Source organism: Chiloscyllium plagiosum, unplaced genomic scaffold (assembly GCF_037043375.1).
Source record: "Chiloscyllium plagiosum isolate Xiang-an unplaced genomic scaffold, Cpla_swu_hap1 HiC_scaffold_18, whole genome shotgun sequence".
In the NCBI taxonomy this organism is placed as follows: domain Eukaryota; kingdom Metazoa; phylum Chordata; class Chondrichthyes; order Orectolobiformes; family Hemiscylliidae; genus Chiloscyllium; species Chiloscyllium plagiosum.
The window spans coordinates 16,924,666-16,948,681 of NW_028270156.1; the positions used below are offsets into that span (position 1 = coordinate 16,924,666).

A 24,016-nucleotide genomic window follows, 5' to 3' on the forward strand; every position below is an offset into this window, starting at 1 on the left:
AGGGAGTTGTTATTCTTGTTCGGAAGAATTTCCCTTTCAAAATCCTAAATCAGATAAAAGACGAATCTGGACAATATATTCTGATTAAAGCCCTTATAAATGGAGAGGAATATGGGATTTTAAATTTGTACTGCCCCCCGGCACACCCCTTTAAATTTATAACGGAAGCCTTCTCAAAATTGATGGCTTTTGGTGCCCGTCATACAATTATAAGGGGAGACTTTAATTGTATTATGGATCCGGAAATAGATAGGATTCCCAAGAGTACTGCAGGAGTATCTCCCAGATCTAGACAATTGGTGGATCTGAACAAAGAATTAGGATTAGTAGATGTATGGAGATGTCTTCATCCACAGGGCAGAGATTTTTCTTTTTACTCCAATCCACATAAATGCCATACCAGAATTGATATGTTTTTTGCCCCCTCAATTTTTTTAAATTCCATATCATCCTGTAAAATAGGTAGTATAGCAATTTCCGACCACACTGTTGTATATATGGAAACCAAGGCGAGGAACAATGGGATTGGCGTATGGACCCCTTCCTAATGAAAGACAGTAAATTTGTAAAGTACTTTTCTCAAGAATTTAAAACTTTTTTAGAAATTAATTTAGGTATGGCTAGCAACCCATCAATGATGTGGGAGACCATCAAAGCTTACATGTGAGATTTGATCATCTCCTACTCAGCGACCCAGAAAAAATTAAAGGGAGAACAACAGCGTCTGCTCGAAGCTCGCTTAAAAGCAGCTGAAACTGCATACGCTGATAGACCTTCTGTTATTAAATTGCAAAGGATTACGGCCCTTAGGACAGCTCTAAACACTATGCTTACCCAAACGGCTAAGAGGGAAATATTATTTGCAAAACAAAGGTTATATGAATTTGGCGACAAACCGGGTAGATACTTAGCATTTCTTGCAAAGAAAAAAAAGGCCCCTCAAACTATCATGTCTATCAAGGAAAGTACCGGTATTTTGACTCATGATCATAAAAAGATTAATGCAATCTTTAGAAAAATTTATTCTGATTTATATAAATCGCAGGATTGTGAAGACAGGACTAGGAGGATGCAATCATTTTTTTAAAATTTGATCTTTCCGGGCCTAACTCCAGAACAGGTATCGGTCTTAAATGCTCCCCTAACAGTCCAAGAAATACTTGACGCAATCAGGCAACTTCAGAGTGGTAAGGCACCTGGCCCAGATGGTTTTCAAGCTGAATTCTATAAAGAATTTACAGAAATATAGGCTGGTCCACTTATGGACATGGATAGATATGCATATAGTCAGGGCTGTCTCCCGCCTTCACTGAAAGAGGCAAATATCTCTCTTGTCCTTAAAAAAGGAAAGGATCCAGAAGATTGTACATCATACAGACCAATATCCTTGCTAAATGTAGATTTTTAAATCCTTTCTAAAACGTTAGCATTGAGACTAGAAAGGGTACTGCACATATCATGAAGGAGGATCAGATGGGGTTTATTAAGGGCCATAGATCATCCAATAATATTAGAAGGGTTTTGAATATGATTCAAGCCTGCCACCAGGGAAAGATACCAGGAATAGTAGTTTCATTAGACGCGGAAAAGGCATTTGATAGGGTTGAATGGTCATATTTGTTTTACACATTGGAAAGGTTTGGCATTGGAAAGGTGTTTACCAAATGGGTCTCAACACTGTATAGTGATCCCAAAGCAGTTGTGGTTACCAATGGATCAGGTTCGGATAGCTTCAGTGTGGGTAGGGACTGCCGTCAGGGATGTCCTCTCTCGCCATTGTTATTTACGCTAATAATTGAACCACTAGCAGAAGCTATACGAGCTGATCCTAATATAGTGGCCCCAAGGATTGGTACAGGTAAACATAAAATTACCCTGTATGCAGATGATGTTCTTCTATTCCTCAGCAATCCTCTGATGTCCGTACCTCGCTTAATTCAAGTTATTAATACATTTAGCGCATTCTCAGGCTATGAAATTAATTTCTCAAAATCGGAGGCTATGCCAATGGGTGGCCTTGCTATGATACCCCATTTAGTGGACGGATCCCACTTTCCCTTTCGTTGGTTCCCTGGAGGGTTTCTTATATTTAGGCATTTTTATTACCCCAGTATTTGGTCAGTTATACAAGGCTAACTTGGTGCATTTACTGGAAAGGATAAGGCAGGACCACCAGCGATGGGGAGACCTTCCAATTTCCTGGCTGAGTAGAATAGCACTAATTAAAATGAATGTCCTGCCCCATCTCCTATACCCTATGAGAATGCTTCCGGTGATGCTGCCAAGGCTGGCACTACGTAAATTATATGGCTGGTTCGGTTCCTTTATCTGGAATCATAGACGGCCCCTCATTAAGCTGAAGAAGCTACAGCTTCCACAGGCAAGGGGAGGATTGGACTTCCTAGATTTTAGAAAATAGCAGTTCAGTTCCTTATTAAGTTACATAGCTGATTGGGTCTTGTTTGATCCACAATCAATCTGGCTGGACATCAAGGCTTTTCAAGTAAAATGCCCACTTACTAACCTTTTATTTTCAGACAAGAGGAAAATCATTACGCATCATTGTAAAAACCCTATAAGACTAAATACAATTAAAGCTTGGAATATAATGCGGCAAAATGAGGGCAACTCACATAAAACATCCCCCTATGCGCAGATAGTGGGAGCATGGGGATTCCAACCGGGGTTTACAGATGCCACTTTTAAACTCTGGAGATCCAGGGGTATCTATGTCTAGGGGACCTATTTAAAGATGGGGTCCTGATGTCTTTTGAACAGCTGCGTCAGAAATTTGGATTACCTAATGGAGACCTCTATTGATACTTCCAAATTCGAGATTATATACAGAAGAAGACTACGTTATTAGATAGTCTTTATAAATCAGATAGAGAATGTAGAGTACTACGACCAATGGGGGTATCCTGCATCAGTACTATTTATCATTTACTACATGATGAAGTATCGGGAGATATGGACAATCTGCTTAAAACATGGGATCAGGATTTGGGACTAGAAATCTCTATAGAAACGTGGAATGACATTTGGGAAAACGCCATAAGAATCACCATCTGTAACAGAACCCAGGCTATCCAGCTGAAGATACTTCATAGGGCCCATATAGCACCGGATCGATTGACAAAATTTAAGGCAGGGGCATCTGCAATGTGTGCCAAATGTAAAATAGAGGTGGACACTCTTGTACATTGTCTATGGACCTGTCATAAGATCCATAGATACTGGACTAAAGTAGCAAGTGCCCTGACAGAAATTTTAAGAACGGAAATTAAAGTGGACTCCATATCTCTCCTTAAGGGCTTTTCGAAGTTATCCTCCCTGGACATGCATGGGAAGAGACTATTTTTTATTCTCTCTTTCTGTGCAAGGAAAAATATTTTGGTAAACTGGGTGGCTGAGGGCCCCCCTGGACTTTCAAATTGGCACAGATTAATTATGGAATGTATTTCCCCTTGACTTCCTTACAAATATGGTGCACCGAAAGACCGAATTATTTTATAAAATATGGCAGCTCTTCTTGAATTATATGAATACAGATATTTCGGCTATCCTAACAAGGGCTTTTATTTAATTGAGATTACGAACCTGGCTGGTCCGGGGCCCCCTGGGAGAGAAATCCCGCACGAATACGGGTTTTATTACATCTGACGTTAACACATTCCGAGCACGTATCTCACTACCCAATTTCTATGTTATCCACTGTTTTTTTCTCTCTTTCTCTTATTTGAATAATGTAAGCGACTTAAATATGCACCCTGGTTAGTTGTAGGTTAGATTAGTAGTTAGTTGAGTTTTGTTTATTTTCCCCTCGGTATTTTTCTTTTGTTAAATTTTGGTTATTATATATTTAAGATTTAATTGTATATCAATGTTTGTACTTGAGAGTTTTGTTTATTTTTGTAAACTTGTAAAAATGTTAAATTTCTAATAAAAATATCTATTAAAAAAAAGGAGTTGAGAATAAAGAATTTAACATACATTTTACTACAGCACAGCAAACCGAAGGCAGTTTTTTTTTATTTTGCTATTAGATGGTCTGCCAACCAATGATTGCTTTGTCCTGGACAGTGCCCATCATACTCCTGACATGGGCCTTCCAGACTGTGAATTGGCATTGGGGAGACAAGGAAGTACATTACACACCAGAGAAATCTGAACCTCGGACTTGTTCTTGCAACAAAACTATTTATACGGCTGGTTCAGTTCAGTTTCTAGTTAATGGTTACTGTCACGATGTTGCAAGGGAAGGAGATTTCTACATTCTTTTATGGGTTGTGGGTGTCACTAGCAAGGTCAGTATGTCACCCCCTCCTTAACTGTTCTTGAACTGAGTAACTTGCCAGTGCAATTTCTGAGTTAAGAATCAACCACATTGCTGTGGGACTGGAGTCAGATGTAGACCTGACCAGCTGAGGATAACACTTAATAGGGCAGTAATGAATCAGATGGGTTTTTATAATAAAAAACAAGTTAAATGGTCACAATACTGCAGACCAGGTTTCAATTCCAGATTTTTTTCATTGCATTTAAATTCTAGCAGCTGCCCATGAGAGGTCTAAAATGGAACGCACATCCCCAAAATTTAACTTGGGTCTCTGGATGACTGATCCAGAGTGCTCAGTAATTCTCTACTTATAATTAGAATGCATTGAATCCAAGCCACAATGATAGATTGAGGGGGTGGGGGACCCTACTTCACCACCATACCACCCATCAGCAATGGCAGTGACCATTGAACCTCAGTGTTCAATTCTCTTGTTGGTGATGGTCATTTTCTGGCATGTGTGACACAGACATTTACCATTTATCAACCTAAGTCTGATGTCATCCAGATCGTGCCACATATGGGCATCAACTGCTTCAACATTTGAGACATTATGAAAGAAACACAAGGACCAGTCACCATCCTCACTGCCAACCTTCTGATGGAGAGGACGTCATTGATCAAGCAGCTGAAGATGGCAGCTACATGCTGAAGCTGAGATAACTGACCTCCAACATCCACAACCATCTTCCTTTGCACCAGGTTTGCAGCAACTTCAAACTGGGGACGTGGGCACTGTCAGCCCTTTCTGCACCCTCTCCAAAGCATTCACATCCCTTAGTGGTGGGGTGACCGGAACTGTATGCAATATTCCAAGTGAGGCCTAATTAAAAGTTGTATAAAGCTACAGTATAACTTGTCTATACTGAAACTCAATGCCACTTCCAATGAAGGCAAGCATGCCATAGGTCATTGTTACTACTCTCTATATGTGGACTGCCACCTTCAGTGATCTGTGGACCTACACACCCAGATCCCCCTGCATATCAATACTCCAAAGGATTCTGACATTCATTATATAATTTTCATCTGTACATGACCTTCCAAAAGTTCAAAATGAAGGCAAACGTGGCAAATGCCTTCTTCACTACCCGGTCTATCTGTGCTTCTACTTTCAAGGAACTATGCTCCTGCAGCCCTTGGTCTCCGTTTAGCAACACTCCCCAAAGCCCTACCGTTAATTGTATAACATGAAAGCTGCATTGAGAGAAATATTAATTGGCATGAAACTTTCGTTTGTTCACTTGATGGGAGTAAAGCGGCTGGAATTCATACTCCATTCCACCTCTGACCAATTTCTTCAAAATAAGAAAAAATATGGAAAAATTCAGCAAATAAGTTACCAGCTATAGAGATAAAGGGTTTTGATGGAAGGTCCATCAATCTGAAACATCAACTCTTTCTCTCCACACTTACTGTGTCTGCTTAGCTGAGTTTTTTTTCCCCACCCCTGATTTACAGCATCCACAGTTCTTTGCTTTCACAAATTACTTTTATCCGCTGCACTTTGGGAGCAATTAAGAATTGCATACAAAAGATGTGAATGCTTGGTGTAGAAAGTAACCCAATGGTAGAAATAACCACAGGACAAAGTGAGTACATTCACTCAAGATACAATCAAGGAAGTTGCCAGCCCAATGGACCCCATGGCAGTGTTTACACCAGACCAGAATCTATTGCAATCATGTCACACAACAACAAGGTCATAAGTCACACAACACCAAGTTATAGTCCAACAGGTTTATTTGAAATCACAAGCTTTCAGAGCACAGCCCCTTTGTCAGCTCTACTTCACCTGTTGAAGGGGCAATGCTCTGAAAGCTTGAGATTTCAAATAAATCTGTTGGGCTATAACCTGATGTTATGAAACTTCTGACCTTGCCCAACCCAGTCCAACACTGGCACCTCCACATCATGGGTACCATAGCATGGCATCACAAGATATAAAGATAAATACTAACCTCAGTTATGTTTGCGCTGTGGGGTGGTATGGAGAGCAAATTTGTATTACATTAGTTTGAATGCATCCCAAAATGATAAAGAGAGTTAGCTTATGACCCATTGCATCATTCAGTTCTCAACTTTCCCTTGAGGACAAGACTGAAAATCAATTAAAAGTAGAATACTTACATTATCAAGATCAGGAACATCCAGGAAATATTCTGGGTAGTCGTAAGAAACTCCCACATTGTTCACTGAAGAAAATTAAAACAATATATTAGGGTTCATTTAACTTCTTCATCGTCAGAATTTCCTGATAGAAAATTTTATTCAAGATTCAAATTGTCGCTTTGCAGTTTAAAAAAAAAAAGAGGGAAAAAGGAAAGTAGACATGCAATCCATACTTTTTAGCTTGCACTCATAAGGACAGGTGCAAGAATGCCAGACTTTCAACACAACCAATTCCCTCAGTGTAAAATTGCTGCTCCCTTTGAAACATCATTGTTCTGTCATGAGGAGTGCAAGGCAAAAATCTTCAACAGTTATGTCCCTCTTCTACCGCAATAAAGATTTAATAGAAACAATACAAATAAATTGACTTTTTTGTTTTTAAGCTCCATTCATAGCTTTCACTACAGGCAGAAAAAAATTACTGACTTCTTTATAGTTGGTCATTAGTTCAATAATATTTATATGAATGGGGAATTCCTATGAAGATACACAACCTAGTAACAAATATTTCCTTACTGGCATATGGTTAGCAGGATGCTCTTGGTACTGTAAAATTTAAATAATGGAATCTTACTCAATTAGTTTCATTACAATTAACATTTTCAACTTTGAAAGGTACATCATATTCTGTCACACAAAACTTAACTACCTCAAAGTTAGAGATCAACATCAACTACTCCACCCACTGACTATCAGGACAATGAGTTAGTAGATTTTTTTTCCTAAATGACACATGACAAAAGCATCAAATTCATAGGATACACAAGAAATAACCCTGTGCAGGTGGGAAAGAAGGGAAAGATTCCATACGTCTAGTCAAAAAATGAAAAATAAAATTTAGGGGATCAAGGTGAAGCAAGGGGAAAAAAGGAAAGGCAGCACGGTGGCTCAGTGGTTAGCACTGCTGCCTCACAGCATCCGTGACCCAGGTTGAATTCAACTCTGGCAACTATCCATCTGTGTGGAGTTTGCATGTTCTCCCCACGTCTGTGTGGGTTTCCTCCGGGTGCTCCGGTTTCCTCCCACAGTCCAAAGATGTGCAGGCCAGGTGAATTGGCCATGCTAAATTGCCCATAGTGTTAGGTACATTAGTCAGAGGGAAATGGGTCTAGGTGGGTTACTCTTCGGAGGGTCAGTGTGGACTTGTTGGGCCGAGGAGCCTGTTTCCACGCTGTAGGGAATCTAATCTAATCTAAATGGCCTGCTTACACACAATAGGGATTTTATGATTTGATGATAAAGGAGAACCACTAATGCCAGTTAAATTACAAATCCTTTTTAAATTAGTCTCCAGGCACTGAAGCTGGCACAGGTCATTCAAATAAATATTTAAATGAAGTTAGGATCTTCATTTCTGAAAATTAAGTACAATTTGCACACAATCAGGAATCAGTGATTATGAGCAGTTCCCTCGAAGTTTCAAGGTAATCTTGTTCTGAAATAATATTCACAGCTGGAGAGCAATCATCTCCGCTCCAGGACATCTCTGCAGGAGTTCCTCAGGGTAAACGTTCGAGGCCAACCATCTTCAGTTGCTTCATCAATGACCTTCCCTCTACCGTTTGTTCAGAGATGATGATGGTTACACCATGATCAGCACCAATTATGACTCCTCAGATAGTTGATATCCAAATGCACCATGAACGGGGCAACATTCAGGCTTGAGCTGATTAGTGGCAGGTCATATGCATACCAGAAAAGTGCTAGGCAATAACCATCTCCAACTAGAGAGAATCTAGTTATCAATTCTTTCACATTCGATGGTGTTACCATCACTGAAATCCCAGTGAGGGGTTCGCATTGACAAGAAACAAAACTAGACCACCCATATAAATGTTGTGGCGGCAAAAGCAAGTCAGAGACTGAAAGTTATGCGACAATTAGAACTAGAATGAGCATTATTGTCAGATGCACTCACATGAGTGCAGTGAAAAGTTTATAAGTCACCATCTTAGGTACAAAGGTACTCAGGTACAGAATCTTGGGTACAAAGCAAAAAAGTAAAGAAACAAGATTAAAACCTTAAACATTACAGTCGCCTTTACTTAAAATTCAAAAAAATCAAGAAATACTGTTAAAAGTTCAAGCCCACAGTCCATGAGCACCTGGCCATGCTGGGCTCACACTCCTCACAAAACGTCAATCTCACCCCCACCACCGCCCAGGTCTTGCTGCGTTGGGCTGTTTGTTTCTGCTTCTTGCACCGCCTCAAGCGACCTGCTCCCACTGTCACCACCAACCGCCTTGGATTGCTGCCAATTCAGGAACAGTTGCCTGCTCTTGCCGCCAGGCTCCTCAGGTCAGATGTTCCCGCCAGCCGCATCAAGCCGCACGTTCCTGCTCTCGCCACCAGCCGCCTCGAGCCGCACGTTCCTGCTCTCGCCACCAGCCTCCTCAGGCCACGTTCCCGCTCTCACCGCCAGCCCCAACAGGCCGCACGTTCCTGCTCTCACCGCCAGCCACATCAGACCACATGTTCCTGCTCTCGCCCCTGCTCAGGAAGACCGCCATCGAGGTCAGGGGTTTCACTCATCACCACATTGGTTTTGCCCTCCACCGCGCTGCAGAAACTCGCAACTCACTTAAGCTAAGGCAATTACACCATTAAATAAAGGTAACACCTCAATTCCTCAAAGCCTGTCCACCGTCCACAAGGTACAATTCATGAGTGTGAGACACTAAATACTTCCCCATTTGCAGGTGGCAACAACACTATAGCTTTGGGAAGTGTATTTTGTCCTACGTTTGTTTTGAAGAGGTTTTGAGCCATAAATGCTGAGCAGTCACTTCCAAGCCAATAAAGGAAAGTAAACAGCTTGTGAGACCTTGGGGTTTTTTTAAACAATAGCAGCAGCATGAATGGGTGGAGTCAGATTCTCACGGAACCAGGGCTTTAGATTCATAGTCTAGCAGAGATGTACAGCATGGAAACAGACACTTCAGTCCAACCCTTCCATGCCGACCAGATATCCCAACCCAATCCAGCACCCGGCCCATATCCCTCCAAACCCTTCCTATTCACATACCCATTCAGATGCCTTTTAAATGTTGCAATTGTACCAGCCTCCACCCCTTCCTCTGGCAGCTCATTCCATACACGTATCACTCTCTGCGTGAAAAGTTGCCCCGTAGGTCTCTTTTATATCTTTCCCCTCTCACCCTAAACCTATGCCCCTCTAGTTCTGAACTCCCAACCCCAGGAAAAAGACGTTTCCTATTTACCCTATCCATGCCCCTCATGATTCTATAAGGTCATCCCTTAGCCTCCGAGGGAAAACAGCCCCAGTCTATTCAACCTCTCCCTATAGCTCAAATCCTCCAAACCTGGCAACATCCTAGTAAATCTTTTCTGAACCCTTTCAAGTTTCACAACATCTTTCCGATAGGAAGGAGACGAGAACTGCATGCAATATTCCAACAGTGGCCTAACCAATGTCCTGGCCAGCCTGCATACCAAACACCTTCTTCACTATCCTATCTACCTGCGACTCCACTTTCAAGGAGCTATGAACCTGCACTCCAAGGTCTCTTTGTTCAGCAACAGTCCCTCGGACCTTACCATTAAATGTATAAGTCTTGCTAAGTTTTGCTTTCCCAAACGGCAGCACCTCGCATTTATCTGAATTAAACTCCATCTGCCACATCTCAGCCCATTGGCGCATCTGATCAAGATCCTGTTGTAATCTGAGGTAACCCTCTTCTCTGTCCACTACACCTCCAATTTTGGTGTCATCTGCAAACTTACTAACTGTACCTCTTATGCTCGCATCAAAATCATTTATGTAAATGACAAAAAGTAGAGGACTCAGCACTGATCCTTGTGGCACTCCACTGATCAAAGGCCTCCAGTCTGAAAAACAACCCTCCACCACCACCCTCTGTCTTCTACCTTTGAGCCAGTTCTGTATCCAAATGTCTAGTTCTCCCTGTATTCCATGAGATCTAACCTTGCTAATCAGTCTCCCATGGGGAACCTTGTCAAACGCCTTACTGAAGTCCATATAGATCTCATCTACTGCTCTGCCCTCCTCAATCTTCTTTGTTACTTCTTCAAAAAACTCAAACAAGTTTGTGAGACATGATTTCCCACGCACAAAGCCATGTCGACTATCCCTAATCAGTCCTTGCCTTTCCAAATACATGTACATCCTGTCCCTCAGGATTCCCTCCAACAACTTGCCCATCACCGAGGTCATTAGTATAGCTTTCTGTGGTTTTACAAGTTGTTTGTGGAAGTTGCCAAACCTCTAACAGAATTTTCTCAGTGTCTTTCATCCTGGACCGGAAAAGCACCACATCAGACAGCATTTTGCTGAATTTGCTTTTGCCAAGGGTGTGTTTGTAGGATATTACCAAGTTGGAACAATAGTAATTAAATAATGATTATTCGGTTACGTTTTTCAATAAAGTTATACCAATTCTTCTTTCTTTTGTTTGTATTTTAAGTGTAGGGTAAAGTGTGCTTTGCTTAAAGCAGGGTAGTGTAACCAATCAAATTACATCAGGAACACAGCACCTTGCCTTTAAATAAGATAACAGTACTGCCTTAATTTTCACTTAACTAACTCATGGCAGCAATTTGCACCAAGGTGCATTAAAACAACTCACAAAAGGTGCCATAAACAGCACTTCCTAAACTTGCACTCTTGATTCCCTAGAAAGACAAAGGCAGCAGATACATGGGGACACTAATATACGAAAGATCCCATCCAACTCTCTCACCATCCTGATTTGGAACTGTCCCTGCTCCTTCACTGTCACTGGGTAAAAATCTGGAACTCATTCTGCACCTACACCGTTTAGACTTCAGTGCTTCAAGGAGGCAGATTGTTGCTATTTTTCAAGGCCATTAAATGCTGGCCAAGCCAGTGATGCCCAGATCTCAAAGTCATACAGCATGGAAACAGGCCCTTCAGTCCAACCAGTCAAACAAACAATCTCAAACTGAACTAATCCCTTTGAGAAGATTTGTAGCTCAGGTTGAAACTTGCCTGTTTCTGGCCCATATCTCTCCAAACCTTTCTTATTCATGTTCTAAAGGTCTTTCAAACTTGTAATTGTACCCGCATCCTCTACTATCTCAGGAAGTTCATTCCACACACAAACCGCCCTGTGTGCAAACGATTTGCCCCTCATGTCAATAAATCTCTCACACCTCACCTTAAAAATGTGCCCCCTAATCTTGAAATCCCCCATCCTAGGGAACAGAAAACTCATTACCTCCTACACTCTAGTGGAAAAAAGTCTCAGCCAATCCAGCCTCTCTTTATAACTGAAGCCTTCATAACTGGCAACACCCTGAACCCTCTCCAGTTTGATAATTATTTTCCTATAACTGAGCGACCAAAACTGGACCCAGTACTCTAGACGAGGCCCCAATGCCCTCTACAGCCTCAACTTGACTTTCTAACTCCTATACCCAAAAGGAGGGAGCAATGAAGACAAGCTTGCCAAATGCTTTTGATCACCCTGTCAGTGCGTGATCTAAATTCAAAGAATTATTGCACCTGCACCCTTAGGTCCCTTTGTCCTACAACACTACCCAAGGCCCTACCATTAACTGTATAAGTCTTAGCTTTGCTTGTTTTACCAAAATGTAATATCTTGTATTTACACAGATTGAGCTGCATCTGCCATTTTTCAGCCCATTTGATCAAGCCAAGTAGCAAGCTCACGCTGAATCCCATGTGACCTAACCACTAATTAGTCTACCATGCAGAACCTTGTTAAAGGCTTCACTAAAATCCACCTAAACGATGTCTACTGCTAGGCCCTCAATCTTTTTGGTTACTACTACAAAAGTTTGAAAGACATAATTTTCCTCACTCAAAACCATACTGACTATCCCTAATCAATTTTTGCCTCTCTAAATGTCCATAAATCCCAACTTTATAAACACTTGCAGCAATTTACCTCTAACTGAAGTCAGATTCACAGGTCTATAGCTCCCCTGGTTTCTCCTTACAATCTTTCTTAAAAGGTATAACATTAGCCACCCTCTAGTCATCAGGCACCTCACCAGTAGTTATAATGATGCAAATATTTCTGTAAGGGGTTTTGCAGTTTCCTCCCTTAATTCCCAGAATGTTCTGGGGTACATTAGATCAGGTCCCAGAGATTTATCCATCTTTATATTCTCTAAGACCTCCTGAGTTTCCTCTTTTGTAATGTGAATTGTTTTTAAAACATCAAAGTTTATTTCTCTGCATTCTCTAGACTCCATTTCTTTCTCAACAGTAAAAACTAGTGTAAAATATTCATTTCGTATTCCTCCAATCTCCTGGGACTCAACACAAAGATAAGCTCCTTGATCTTTAAGGGGCCCTACCCTCCCTCTAGTTACCCTCTTGCTCTTAGTGTATTTGCAGAATCTCTTTGGATTATCCTTTACCTTATCTGCCAGTACTAGCTCATATCCCCTCCCCGCCTTCCTGCTTTTTTTAAGAATGCCCCTACACTCATTATATTGGTGAAGAGATTCAATTGAACCAAGTTGCCCATGTCAAAAATAAGATCGTTATTTTTAATTTCAACCTCAATATCTTTATTCATCCATTGTTCCTTAATTTTACCAACCTTACCCTCCACTCTAACAGGAATACACTGCCTCTGAACTCTCGTCATCACACTCTTGAAAGCTTCCCACTTGACAAAGACGACCCTTTACCTGCAAACAGTCTATTCCAATCAACTTTGGAAAGTTCTTATCGCATACAATTAAAGGTTTTAATTATGGTAAGGCAAAATTTCAACTTTTATGAAAGGTTTATCCTATTCCATAACCATTTTGAAACTAATAGAGTTACGATCGCTAGATCCAAAGTGCTCCCTGTTTTACTTCATTCCCCTGCACGGCCTTATTGCCTAAAAGGGTTTAGCTCCTTCTCTCACAGAAGTATCCATATATTGATAAAGTGAATGAATAAAGAATAGGCTATCATCCAAAAAAGTGAAAGTCAACCAAATGACCTGTTTTATGAAATGCACATCCCTGCATTTCTATTTAAACTGTACATCAAGCCATTAAAAAACCCATTGTTATTTCATAGGTAAATAAAAAAAAGCTTTCCAGAAGTGACAACGTAAGTGTTATCTGCCTGACAAAAAAAAAACAGGTATATTGGGCTCACCAAAGGGTGCAGATGGAATGACCGGTGTCAAAATAAAAGTGTGCAATTATAGTTGCAAGGTAAGAAATTTCAGATCACACAGAAGCATCAAACAGCTCTGCTATTGCCAAATCGTGGACAATCTGGTGACCAAAGACAGCAGGAACTTCCAGCCTCTACACACTGAAGTTCAGAAACACAAGTTGGACCAACAACTTTGGCCAATTGGAAGTATAAATGCCTACCTGACACTAATCTATTCAACTCAGAAAGCGAGGTCTGCAGATGCTGGAGATCAGAGTCAAAAAGTGTGGTGCTGGAAAAGCACAGCCGGTCAGGCAACATCCAAGGAGTTGATGTTTCCAGCATAAGCTCTTCATCAGGTGTGAGTGGGTAGCCCAAGGGGGCTGAGAGATAAATGGATGGGGGTGAGGGTGGAGGTAGCTCGCAATGCGACAGGTACGAGGAGGTGGGGAGTGATGGCAACAGGTCAGAAAGGAGTGTGGAGCGGATAGGTGGGAAGGAAGATGGACAGGTAGGACAGTTCAAGAGGGCAGTGCCGAGTTGGAAGGTTGGATCAGGGATAAGGTGGGGGGGGAGGAGAAACGAAGAAACTAGTGAAATCTACATTGATGCAGTGCGGTTGCAGGGTCCCAGGTTGGAAGATGAGGTGTTCTTCCTCCAGGCGTCAGGTGGCCAGAGGTTGGTGGTGGCAGTGGCCCAGGACTTGCATGTCCTTGGCGGAGTGGGAGGGCGAGTTAGAGAGTTCGGCCACAGGGCGATGGGGTCGTTTAGTGTTTATGTCCCAGAGACGTTCCACAAGTTGGCATTCTGTCTCCCCAGTGTAGAGGAGACCACATTGAGAGCAATGGACACTGATGTGTGTGGAAATGCACGTAAATCCCCGTTGGATGTGGAAGGATCTTTTGGGGCCTTGGACGGAGGTGATGAGGGAGGTGTTGCACTTGTTTGCGGAGGCATGGAAGATGCCAGGAGTGGAGGGTGTGTTGATGGGGGAGTTGCAGAGGGAACATCTCTTCGGAATGCAGATAGAGCCTGGTTGTAGTTGGCAGAAATGGCAGGGGATGATGTGCTGTATCCAGATGTTGGTGGGGTAGGTGGTGAGGACCAGGGAGGTTCTGTCCTTGTTGCAATTGGAGGGGTGGGGTTCAAGGGCGAAGGTGTGAGATGTGCTGGTCAGTATCATCGACCACGTGGGAAGGGAAGTGCGATCCTTGAAGGAGGTAGCCATCTGGCATGTTCTATGGTGGACTTAGTCCTCCTGGGAGCAGATGCAGCAGAGCTGGAGGAAATGAGAGTAAGGGATAAAGTTTTTACAGGAGGCAGGGTGGGAGGTAGTGTAATCCAAGTAGCTGTGGGATTCAGTGGGTTTGAAGCAGATATTCATGTTGAGTCTGTTGCCGGAAATGGAGCTAGAGAGGTCCAGGAAGGGGACAGAGGTGTCCAAAATGGTCCAGGTGAACTTGAGGTCAGGGAGCAAGGTATTGGTGAAGTTCATGAACTGTTCAACCTCCTCGCAAAAGCACGAGGTAGCGCCAATACAGTCATCGATGTAGCAGAGGAAAAGGTGGGGAATGGTGCCAGTGTACCTGCAGAAGATGGACTGTTCCACATACCTGAAGAGGAGACAGGGGTATTGCTGGGGCCCATGGCTATCCCTTTTGTCTGGAGGAAGTGGGAGGATTCAAAGAAGAAATTGTTGAGGGTGAAGACCAGTTTAGCCTATCGGATGAGTGTGTCAGTGGGAGGGCACTGGTTGGGTCGGCGGAAGAGGATGGAATGGAGGGCAGTTTGAGGGCAGAATGATTGCAGTTATCCTAGTTTTTCTTTAAGCGCATTGACACGTGCCATCTTCCAATTTAGAAGTTCTACTTTAGATCATTCCTTGCACTTATTAGTCTAAACCTTTCGCTGTACAATTGCTCTTATCCAAGCATTCCCCCACAGACATTTAGGCCATCATGACCATTTTCTCTTGGACCACGATGATCATACCCTCCTGCACCACATCCAGCTAAGTGTCCTTTCTAGCAGAACCAAGACCATACAGCTCAACAAAGTTCTCTGGACACATTTCTTCCCCTCTTTTCCTTTACACTAATATTAATTACCTGAATATCAATGGGGATAAAGCCTCATTTCACGCTCTTGCAAGTTCAATTTCCCTGCGAATTTGCTTTTTTTCTCTTTTAAATTGGATCAAGAGAATATTCCCCAAGTCAACTGATCATCCTCGCTTATTTCTCAACTCTAGCCAAACAAATTCTGTTAACTGCATCCTCAAGAGCAGCCTCTTTTTCCAATAGTATATCTTTCCAAGTCAGTATGACCACTCCATTCCCTTTCTCCCTTCCCTGCACACAATGCACAGATTTTCTCCACCTAGATCTTGTAAAGTATCAAAACAAAAAAAAACTAAAATGTCTTGCACCTTGGGAAAAAAAATAAAACTGCTGCATCAAATCCTTTACCTGCAGAGACTTATTTTGCAAATCAGCAAATCACTGTAAAGACAGATATTTTATAATACAAATTTAAAAACAAGTGTGGTTCAACTGGAGGCAGAGGATGACTTCACAGAAGATAGGACTCAGTAAACACTACTTAGCTGGGATTAAACTGAAGCAACTTTCTTTCAAAAATTTTCCAAAGCAAAAGAAGGGAGGGGGAAGGGGCTATCTGGGGAATTGCAACACTAGCTTATTCAGTGAAAGAAATAAAGTGTCTGCTGTATGGAGGCTTGCTGTACCCCAGAAGAAGTGAATAGATAACATTCACTAGCGAAGCATAACATCGAAAATGAAATCCCTCCCTCTTATGGAATTAAATCAACATCTTATTTTTAAAAAGTCATAAAACATTTGCTTTTAAGTACACACAATTGCAAGTTTAGGCTTTGAGCATTGTAAACAGAGACACAGGAATTTCACCTGTGTTATTCAAAAGGTACATACCCAGAACGCCAATTTCTAGTCCAGCCAGGCCAACCTCAATAACCTTGTAAATTTCAGTTCCTTCTCCAAAATCCACTGCAAGAGTTTTAGTTTCAACTTTGAATTGTTCCCCTAGAAAAGAGAATGTTTGTGCATATTACAATTTACTCCAGGACTTTGAAATAATGCATGGAATCAGTTTCAAGATACATGAACCACAAAGTCAGTGTTATAGCACAGGCAGCCAACTGGCTCAGCTCACGCCAATTTTCTGTTCTTTCCCCATAACCCCCTCACATTAATAGCCAAACAATTATCCAATACCCCTCTCAAGACCTCAACTGAACTTACGTTCAACTTTCAAAGTGTATTCCAGACCCTAAGTACTGACTGAGAGAAAAGGTATTTCTCACATAGCATTCGTTTCTTTTACAAATCCCTTTAAAATTTGTGCCACCCAGTTTTTGATCCTTTTGCACTTTGGTAGAGTTTCTCCTAATCTACTCTATCAAGTCTGCTCAGGATTTTGAAACCTTGCGTTAGATCTCCTCCTAGCCTTCACTCCAAGGTGAACAGTCCTAACTTCTACCACCTATCTTAATTATTAAAATCCATCAACCCTGGAACTATTCTTGTATATTGCTCTTGCACACTCTAATACTTTCACATCCTTGCTATAATGTGAATCCTACAACTATGCACAGAATAGGCAGCCACAATGTTGCAAATGGGTTCTTAAGTTCCTTCGCAAGTCGATTTGTACAGAGCAACTGGCAAGTCGGAATACAATGTAGAGTCAGAATCCTACAGCACTGAAACAGACACTTCAGTTCAACTCATCCATGCTGACCAGGTTTCCTAACACTGAACTAGTCCCAGTTGCCTGCATTTGGCCCATATCCCTCTGAATCTTTCCTATCCATGTACCTGTGTAAATGTCTTAAATGTTCCAATTGTACACACGTCTACAACCTCCTCTGGCAGTTCATTCCATATACACACCATTCTGTGAAAAAGCTGCCCCTCAGGTCTGTTTTGTATCTTTCCCCTCTCACCTTAAACCTATGCCTTCTGGTTTTGGATTCCCCTCCCCTGGGGAAAAGACCTTGATATTCACCTTCTCTATACCCCTCAATAATTTAGAAACCTCTAAGGTCACCCCTCAGTCTCCTATACACCAGAGAATAATGTTGCAGCTTGTCCAGCCTCCCCTTATACCTCAAACCAACAAGTCTCGGTAACATCCTTGTAAATCCTTTTTGCACCCTTTCCGGTTTAACAACATGCTATAGCAGAGCAACCAGAATTGCATGCAGCTCTCCAAATATGATCTTATCAATGTCTTGTACAGCCATAACATGGCGTCCCAAACCCCTGTACGCAATGCTCTGGCCAGAGAAGGCAAGTGCTCCAAATGCCTTTTCCACCACTGTCTAGCTGTGACTTCACTTTTAAGGGACTACATACCTGCATCCTTAGGTCTCTGTTCAGCTCTATAGGCCCTAACGCGAACTGCTTAAGTCCTGCCCTGGCTTGTCTTACAAAAATGCAATGCCTCACATTCGTCTGAACTGAATTCCATCTGCCATTCATCAGGCCACCATATAGTTGACCAGGATTCTCTTGTATTCTTAGATAAACTTCCTCACTGTCCACTGTACCACCAATTTTGGTATCATCCACAAACCTACTAACCATGCCCTTGCTTTCATTGCTCAGACCATTGAGTACAGAAGTTGGGACGTCATGTTGAGCTTGCACAGGATGTTGGTGAGGTCACTTCTGGAGTACTGCCCTGCTATAAGTAGGATATTATTATATTGGAGGGGGTTCGGAAAAGATTTACAAGAATGTGGCCAGAACTAGATGGTTTGAGTTATATGGAGAGGCTGATTAGGCTAGGACTTCTTTCACTAGAGCATAAGAGTTTGAGTGGTAACCTCGAGGAGCAAAGATAAGGTGAATAGCAAAGGTCTTTCCTCCCAGGTGGGCGAGTTTGAAACTAGGGGGCATATTTTTAAGGTGATGAGAAAGTTTGAGAGAGACCTGAGGGGCAATTCTTTCCACACAAAAGGTGGTTAGTATGTGGAATGAACCGCCAAAAAGGTAATGGTAGAGGCAGGTATAATTAAACATTTAAAAGACATTTGGATAGATACTTGAAAAGGAAATGTTCAGAGGATAAATCAGCCAAATGCAGCTAAGTGAGGCTAGTTTAGTTTGGGAAACTTATTCAACAGTGCCAGGTTAGATCGAGAAGTCTGTTTCCATGCTGTATGACTCTATGCCTCCTATATGCTCATTAAATCGTTTATATAAAAGATTTAGGAGTGGACCAGCACCAATCCTTGTGAAACGTCATTGGTCACAAGCCTCCAGTCTGAAAACAGCCCTCTCTTCTACTGTCAAGCCAATTTTGTATCCAATTGGCTAGCTCTCCATGGATCCCAGCTGATCTAGATTAAAGTGGTGCTGGAAAAAGCACAGCAGGTCAGGCAGCATCCTAGAAGCAGGGAGCCTTATTAACCAGAATACCAAACAGAACCTCAAAGACCTTGCTAAAGTCCATGTAGACAACGTCTACCACCTTGCCTTTACCTACTGTCAGTTCTGCTATTACACGGGAGTTCTGTTCTCATGTAATCCTGTGTGATAAGATAATCGTGTAATAGCAGCACAAGTCAAAATAATGAGGCCTGAATCACACTATAACCAATACATGTTTTTAAAGTCCCCACTTTAGAAACAGTGTCCCCATTTCATCAATCACGTTAGAGTGTTTGCATTATCAAAACTTGTATAGGAGACCGACCTTTACCATCTTGGTCACCTCTCAAAAATACTCAAATTTGAGACACACTATTTCCCATGTAGAAAGCCATGCTAATAACCCCTAATCAGTCCTTCCTTTTCAAATGCATATCTATCCTGTGTCTCAGAATTTCCTCCCACAACATATCCACAATCGACATCAGCTCCCAGGCATTTCCATGCAGCCTTTCTTAAACAATGGAACAACACCAGCCATTCTCCAGTCTTCCAGCCTCTTACCCATGCCTGTTGATAATACAAATATTTCTGCTCGGGACTCTGCTCTGCCCAGAGTTTCTTCCCTAGCTTCTCACAATGTTCTGGGATAACTTGATCAGGTCTCAGGGATTTATTTGCATTTATGCGTTTTAAGACTTCCAGCACTTCTGGTTCTATAATGTGGACGGTTTTCAAGACATTTATTTCTGAGATCCCTAGCTTCCATGTCTTTCTCCAGTAAAATTCTGACAATATTTGTTTAAGATCTTGCCCTCCGCCCATGGTTCCACATGTAGTTGCAAGTCAACGTAAAGCAACTATTCATAAGTAGAGGAAATGATTGTATGTCGGATTTGTAAACTTGCACCCTATTTGGGATTGCATTCATAAAATCGGGGATCCTCAGTATTCCAGCTGAGATCTGACAAGTGTCTCATAAAAGTTCAATATCACCTCCTTGCTCTTGTACACTGCATCCGTATCAATAGATAACAAATGGCTTTCACGTGGGTTTAGCTATACCTCCATTCTTAGCAAGAAACACTGGCTGAATAATTTCTCAAACAAACTAAGGGGTTTTGAATATTTATCTTCTATTTAGCACTTCAAACAAACAGTTATTCCACAGTCATTGATGATCTTTGAATAGCTACAAAACACATAAATGGGCTCAGGTGGAAGTCTAATGCTGGCAATGGTTCCAATTATGCAGAACGGATACAAACTAACAGAAGGATATTCAAATTTAACCAATTGGTGCTCTTAGCAAATTTCCCTTGTCATAGTCAAAAGGGTTGGTTGCACCTGCAATACACTGGTATGATCAGGTCCAAGTTTGAAGCTACATTAACTGTATTGATCTTAGATAATTGTTCCAGAATATTAATTAAATGACAACAAGAAGTTTCTTCCTGTCTAAAGTCTAAGCTGTTACACTTGTACCTTTGCAAGCCACTAAGAAAACGGACTAACTGTCCATAAGAACACTAACTACTAGAGTGAACCGATTCTGCTACTTTAGACTGTAACTAACTCAACAATACCCTACCCTCAATGCTAAGGTGCAGATGTGAAATCTTAATCTCTTGGTCTTGAAAACTTGATGACTATATTCATATATCTAGGTGAGTGTTTACTTAGTCTTAGCTTTGCAGACTTCTCTAGTTCTGACTCTCCCAAATGATATTTCAATGTTAAGCTGCTGCAGCATGATATTGTTGAAGGAACTGCTCCCTCACCGTGGTGCCTGATTTTCATGCTCCAGCTGCTTTAGGTCAGATTAAAAGCTCTTTCCACCACTGCTAGCCTTTCATACCTACCCAACATTCACTTTCTAGCTAAGTTAGTAGAGCAAAACACATTGGGATATTTGATCATTTACACATGACATGCACCATATGGTAATAAATCCAGGAATGGATTTACTGATATTCAACTTATTCAAAGAACTACTGAAAAGTTAAACAAGGCAAAATTATAATAAACAAGCTCTTGTAGGGTCATTGTAGTCAGAGTCAAGCCCATGACACTATAGACAATTTAGCTAAGGAGGGGGGGTCAAAGGATGGAAAAGCAATAGTGAAAGAGGATCCCATAGTCAGATCAGACAAGCATTTCTGTGCAGCAAACGCGACTGTGGATAGTGTGTTGCCTCCCTGGTGCTAGGGTCAAGGATGTCATGGAACAGTTGCAGGTCATCCTTCCCAGGAGCAGGAAAATGAGTCAGAAGTCGTGGTTCACGTTGATATGAACAACATAGGTAGCAAGAGAGATCAAGTCCTGAAGGCAGATTTTGGGGAGTTAGTACGGAAATTAAAAGCAAACCTCAACAGCAGTAATGTCAGGATTGCTCCCAATGCCACATGCTAATGAGCATAAAAATAGGAGATCTGATCAACTGAATACATGGTTGGAGAACTGGAGTAGGAGGAAGGGCACCAGATTCCTGAGGATTTGAACCAGTTCTGGGGCAGCTGAGGCCTGCTTACACTGGTCAGGTTAGACCTCCATTAGACGAACTGATACCATCAAAGATTTTCTCTTGCTCTTTTTAATATTAGGTTTTTGGAGAGTGGGAACCTGAGGGAGTAACCTCTGGAAGTCAAAAAATTGCCCGAGACTAGAAAATAGGAGAGTATGCTTCAAAACAGATAATGTCAAAAAGTTAAGGGCACTTTACCTGATCATTTGCAGTAAGGTAGATGTTTGAAAGGCACGAATAGAAATACTCTAACCGCCATTACAGAAACATGGTGACCAGGACTGGAAAGCAATTATTCAAGGATATTTGATGTTTAGGAAAGACAGGCAAGGAGGAAGAGGAGATAGAGTTGTGCCAGTGTTAAGGGAAAGAATCATTACGTCAGTAAGTGAAAATCTCAGATTGGAAGAACAACATGTGGGATCTGTTTGGGTGAAACTAAGAAACTGCAAGGCAGCAGACATTAGGTGGTGTTATTAGATGCAAGAACTTTAAAATACTCAATGATTGAGCATAAACTTCAGGCGAGAACTCCAGGGAAATTCATTAACATTGAATTTAAACATAACAAATGCAATTCAATACTATATACATTCAATAGCACTTAATTCAAAAAAGTCAAAACGTTTTACTCATCATTACATAGTGCAGATGTTTTAAATCGTACAAATAGACAAGTTATTGCAAACCCCTATAAGTAATTCAATGGGACTAGATTATCTGTTAGAAATATTTTTCAAAATCATAACAGAGGCATCAGAAAAGGTGGAGATTTGTAGACAGTTGCCAAGGGAGAGAAAATGCTTCCATAAACTTACAAAACTGGTTCAATTGTACTAAACATGGTCAAGTGAGCAAACTCAGACAACTACGTCACCAGCTTTTTCAGCAGCACCTAGCAATGTTGGTCAATCTTAACCAACTTAAGATAACCAAATGATTCACCACATTCAAATTGCAGTGGGTTTATATGGTGAAATTAGCAACTGAAAACACTGGTTTATTACATTGTGAAGAATACAAAGTGTACACTGGAAAGTTGCAACAATCCATAAATGCAAATCACGTCATTAGTTTACATTTCAAGCACAACACTCAGGGTATATGTAAGAAAACAGTAACACAGCTGGTTTAAAAAAATAATTTTGCATTAACTATGCTGCGATACAGAAAAATTGGTTTAAACAAAATCAGTATTAAAGTTTAAAGTGCTTTTGAAGCACCTGTTTAAGTGAAGCAATTCATCTCTGGAATTCAAAGGAGCATTTCACAGGCGATAAAGATGTCACAATCCTAGTTTTTAATCCAGGGACCAAATATTGTAATGGCCAAATTGAATCCACTACATAAAAAGATACAGATTACAACGGAGCAAAACTTGAGAAACAACTTTTTTTTGTTTAGCTTAAAAAGCCCTAGATATTTGTTCCTCTTGCACTTCTGAAATAGACAAACTAAGTTTCAAAATGTAGAAATTAATTTTGGAATGAATGATTGATCACCACAGGAAACAATTGAGAAGAGGGTGAAAAAGATGTGTTTTTAAAAGCTAGTCAAGCAGTCACCGATTTAAAAAGCATTACATTTAATCAATACAATAAGCTGGATTTTCAAAATGCAACTGAACTATTCAGGACTATTTCACCTTCCAGTTAAAAGTCCAAAATGTCATCACATACCAATACTTGAAGTCTTTATTGAAACAAAACTGTAAACAAAAGATTTAAAACATCTCACATAGGTTTCAACAATGCCAATGATTATACCCAGATGCCACATATTTAAATTAAAAAAATCAAAAACTTGAATTTGTCCAAATATTCTCCCCACTCTTTTTTGAAGCCATCATGAAGCTTTATTCTTTGGCTGCTAGTGTCAGATGAATTTGCAGAATTGCTCATACATGGATCAGACAATAAACAGTGGCAACTTGAATAACCAACATTGGGATGGTGGGAGGCAAAAAGGAGACAACAATTACAGCTACACAAAGAATCAAGTTGAGGGTTGCAGCCATGAGATTAATGAGACCCTTATTCTGTAGATACAATATTGGCTCAAGTCAAAAAGGAGTCATGAGTAACTCTTTATCAAAGCTAAAGGAAGTGTATTGTTGTGCACCAAATCTCAGTGATGGAACTGTCGCTTGTCATTTACATTGCAACTTTGTGCACAATCGCAAAATCTGGAAATGATGCGAAACTCAACTGCAGTAAACTTTAGATTAGATTCCCTACAGTATGGAAACAGGCCCTTTGGCCCAACAAGTCCACACTGACCCATTCCCCTATCCTGTATTTACCCCTGACTAATGCACCTAACACTATAGCCAATTTACCTGACATGCACATCTTTGGATTGTGGGAGGAAACCCACGCAGACATAGAGAGAATGAGCAAACTCCACACAGAGTTGCCAGAGGCAGAAATTG

The 24,016-nt window shown here is 41.2% G+C and overlaps 1 protein-coding gene across 1 annotated transcript in view; it reads right to left on the reverse strand.

The window, feature by feature from the left end:
* hsd17b12a (hydroxysteroid (17-beta) dehydrogenase 12a) overlaps positions 1–24,016 on the reverse strand; it is a 172,855-nt gene that overhangs the window by 80,961 nt on the left and 67,878 nt on the right. The window contains exons 4-5 of the mRNA XM_043705480.2: positions 16,596–16,706; positions 6,470–6,534 (exon numbers count right to left, since the gene is read on the reverse strand). Coding sequence (XP_043561415.2) covers positions 6,470–6,534; positions 16,596–16,706 — 176 coding nt within the window. The remainder of the gene's footprint in view (positions 1–6,469; positions 6,535–16,595; positions 16,707–24,016) is intronic.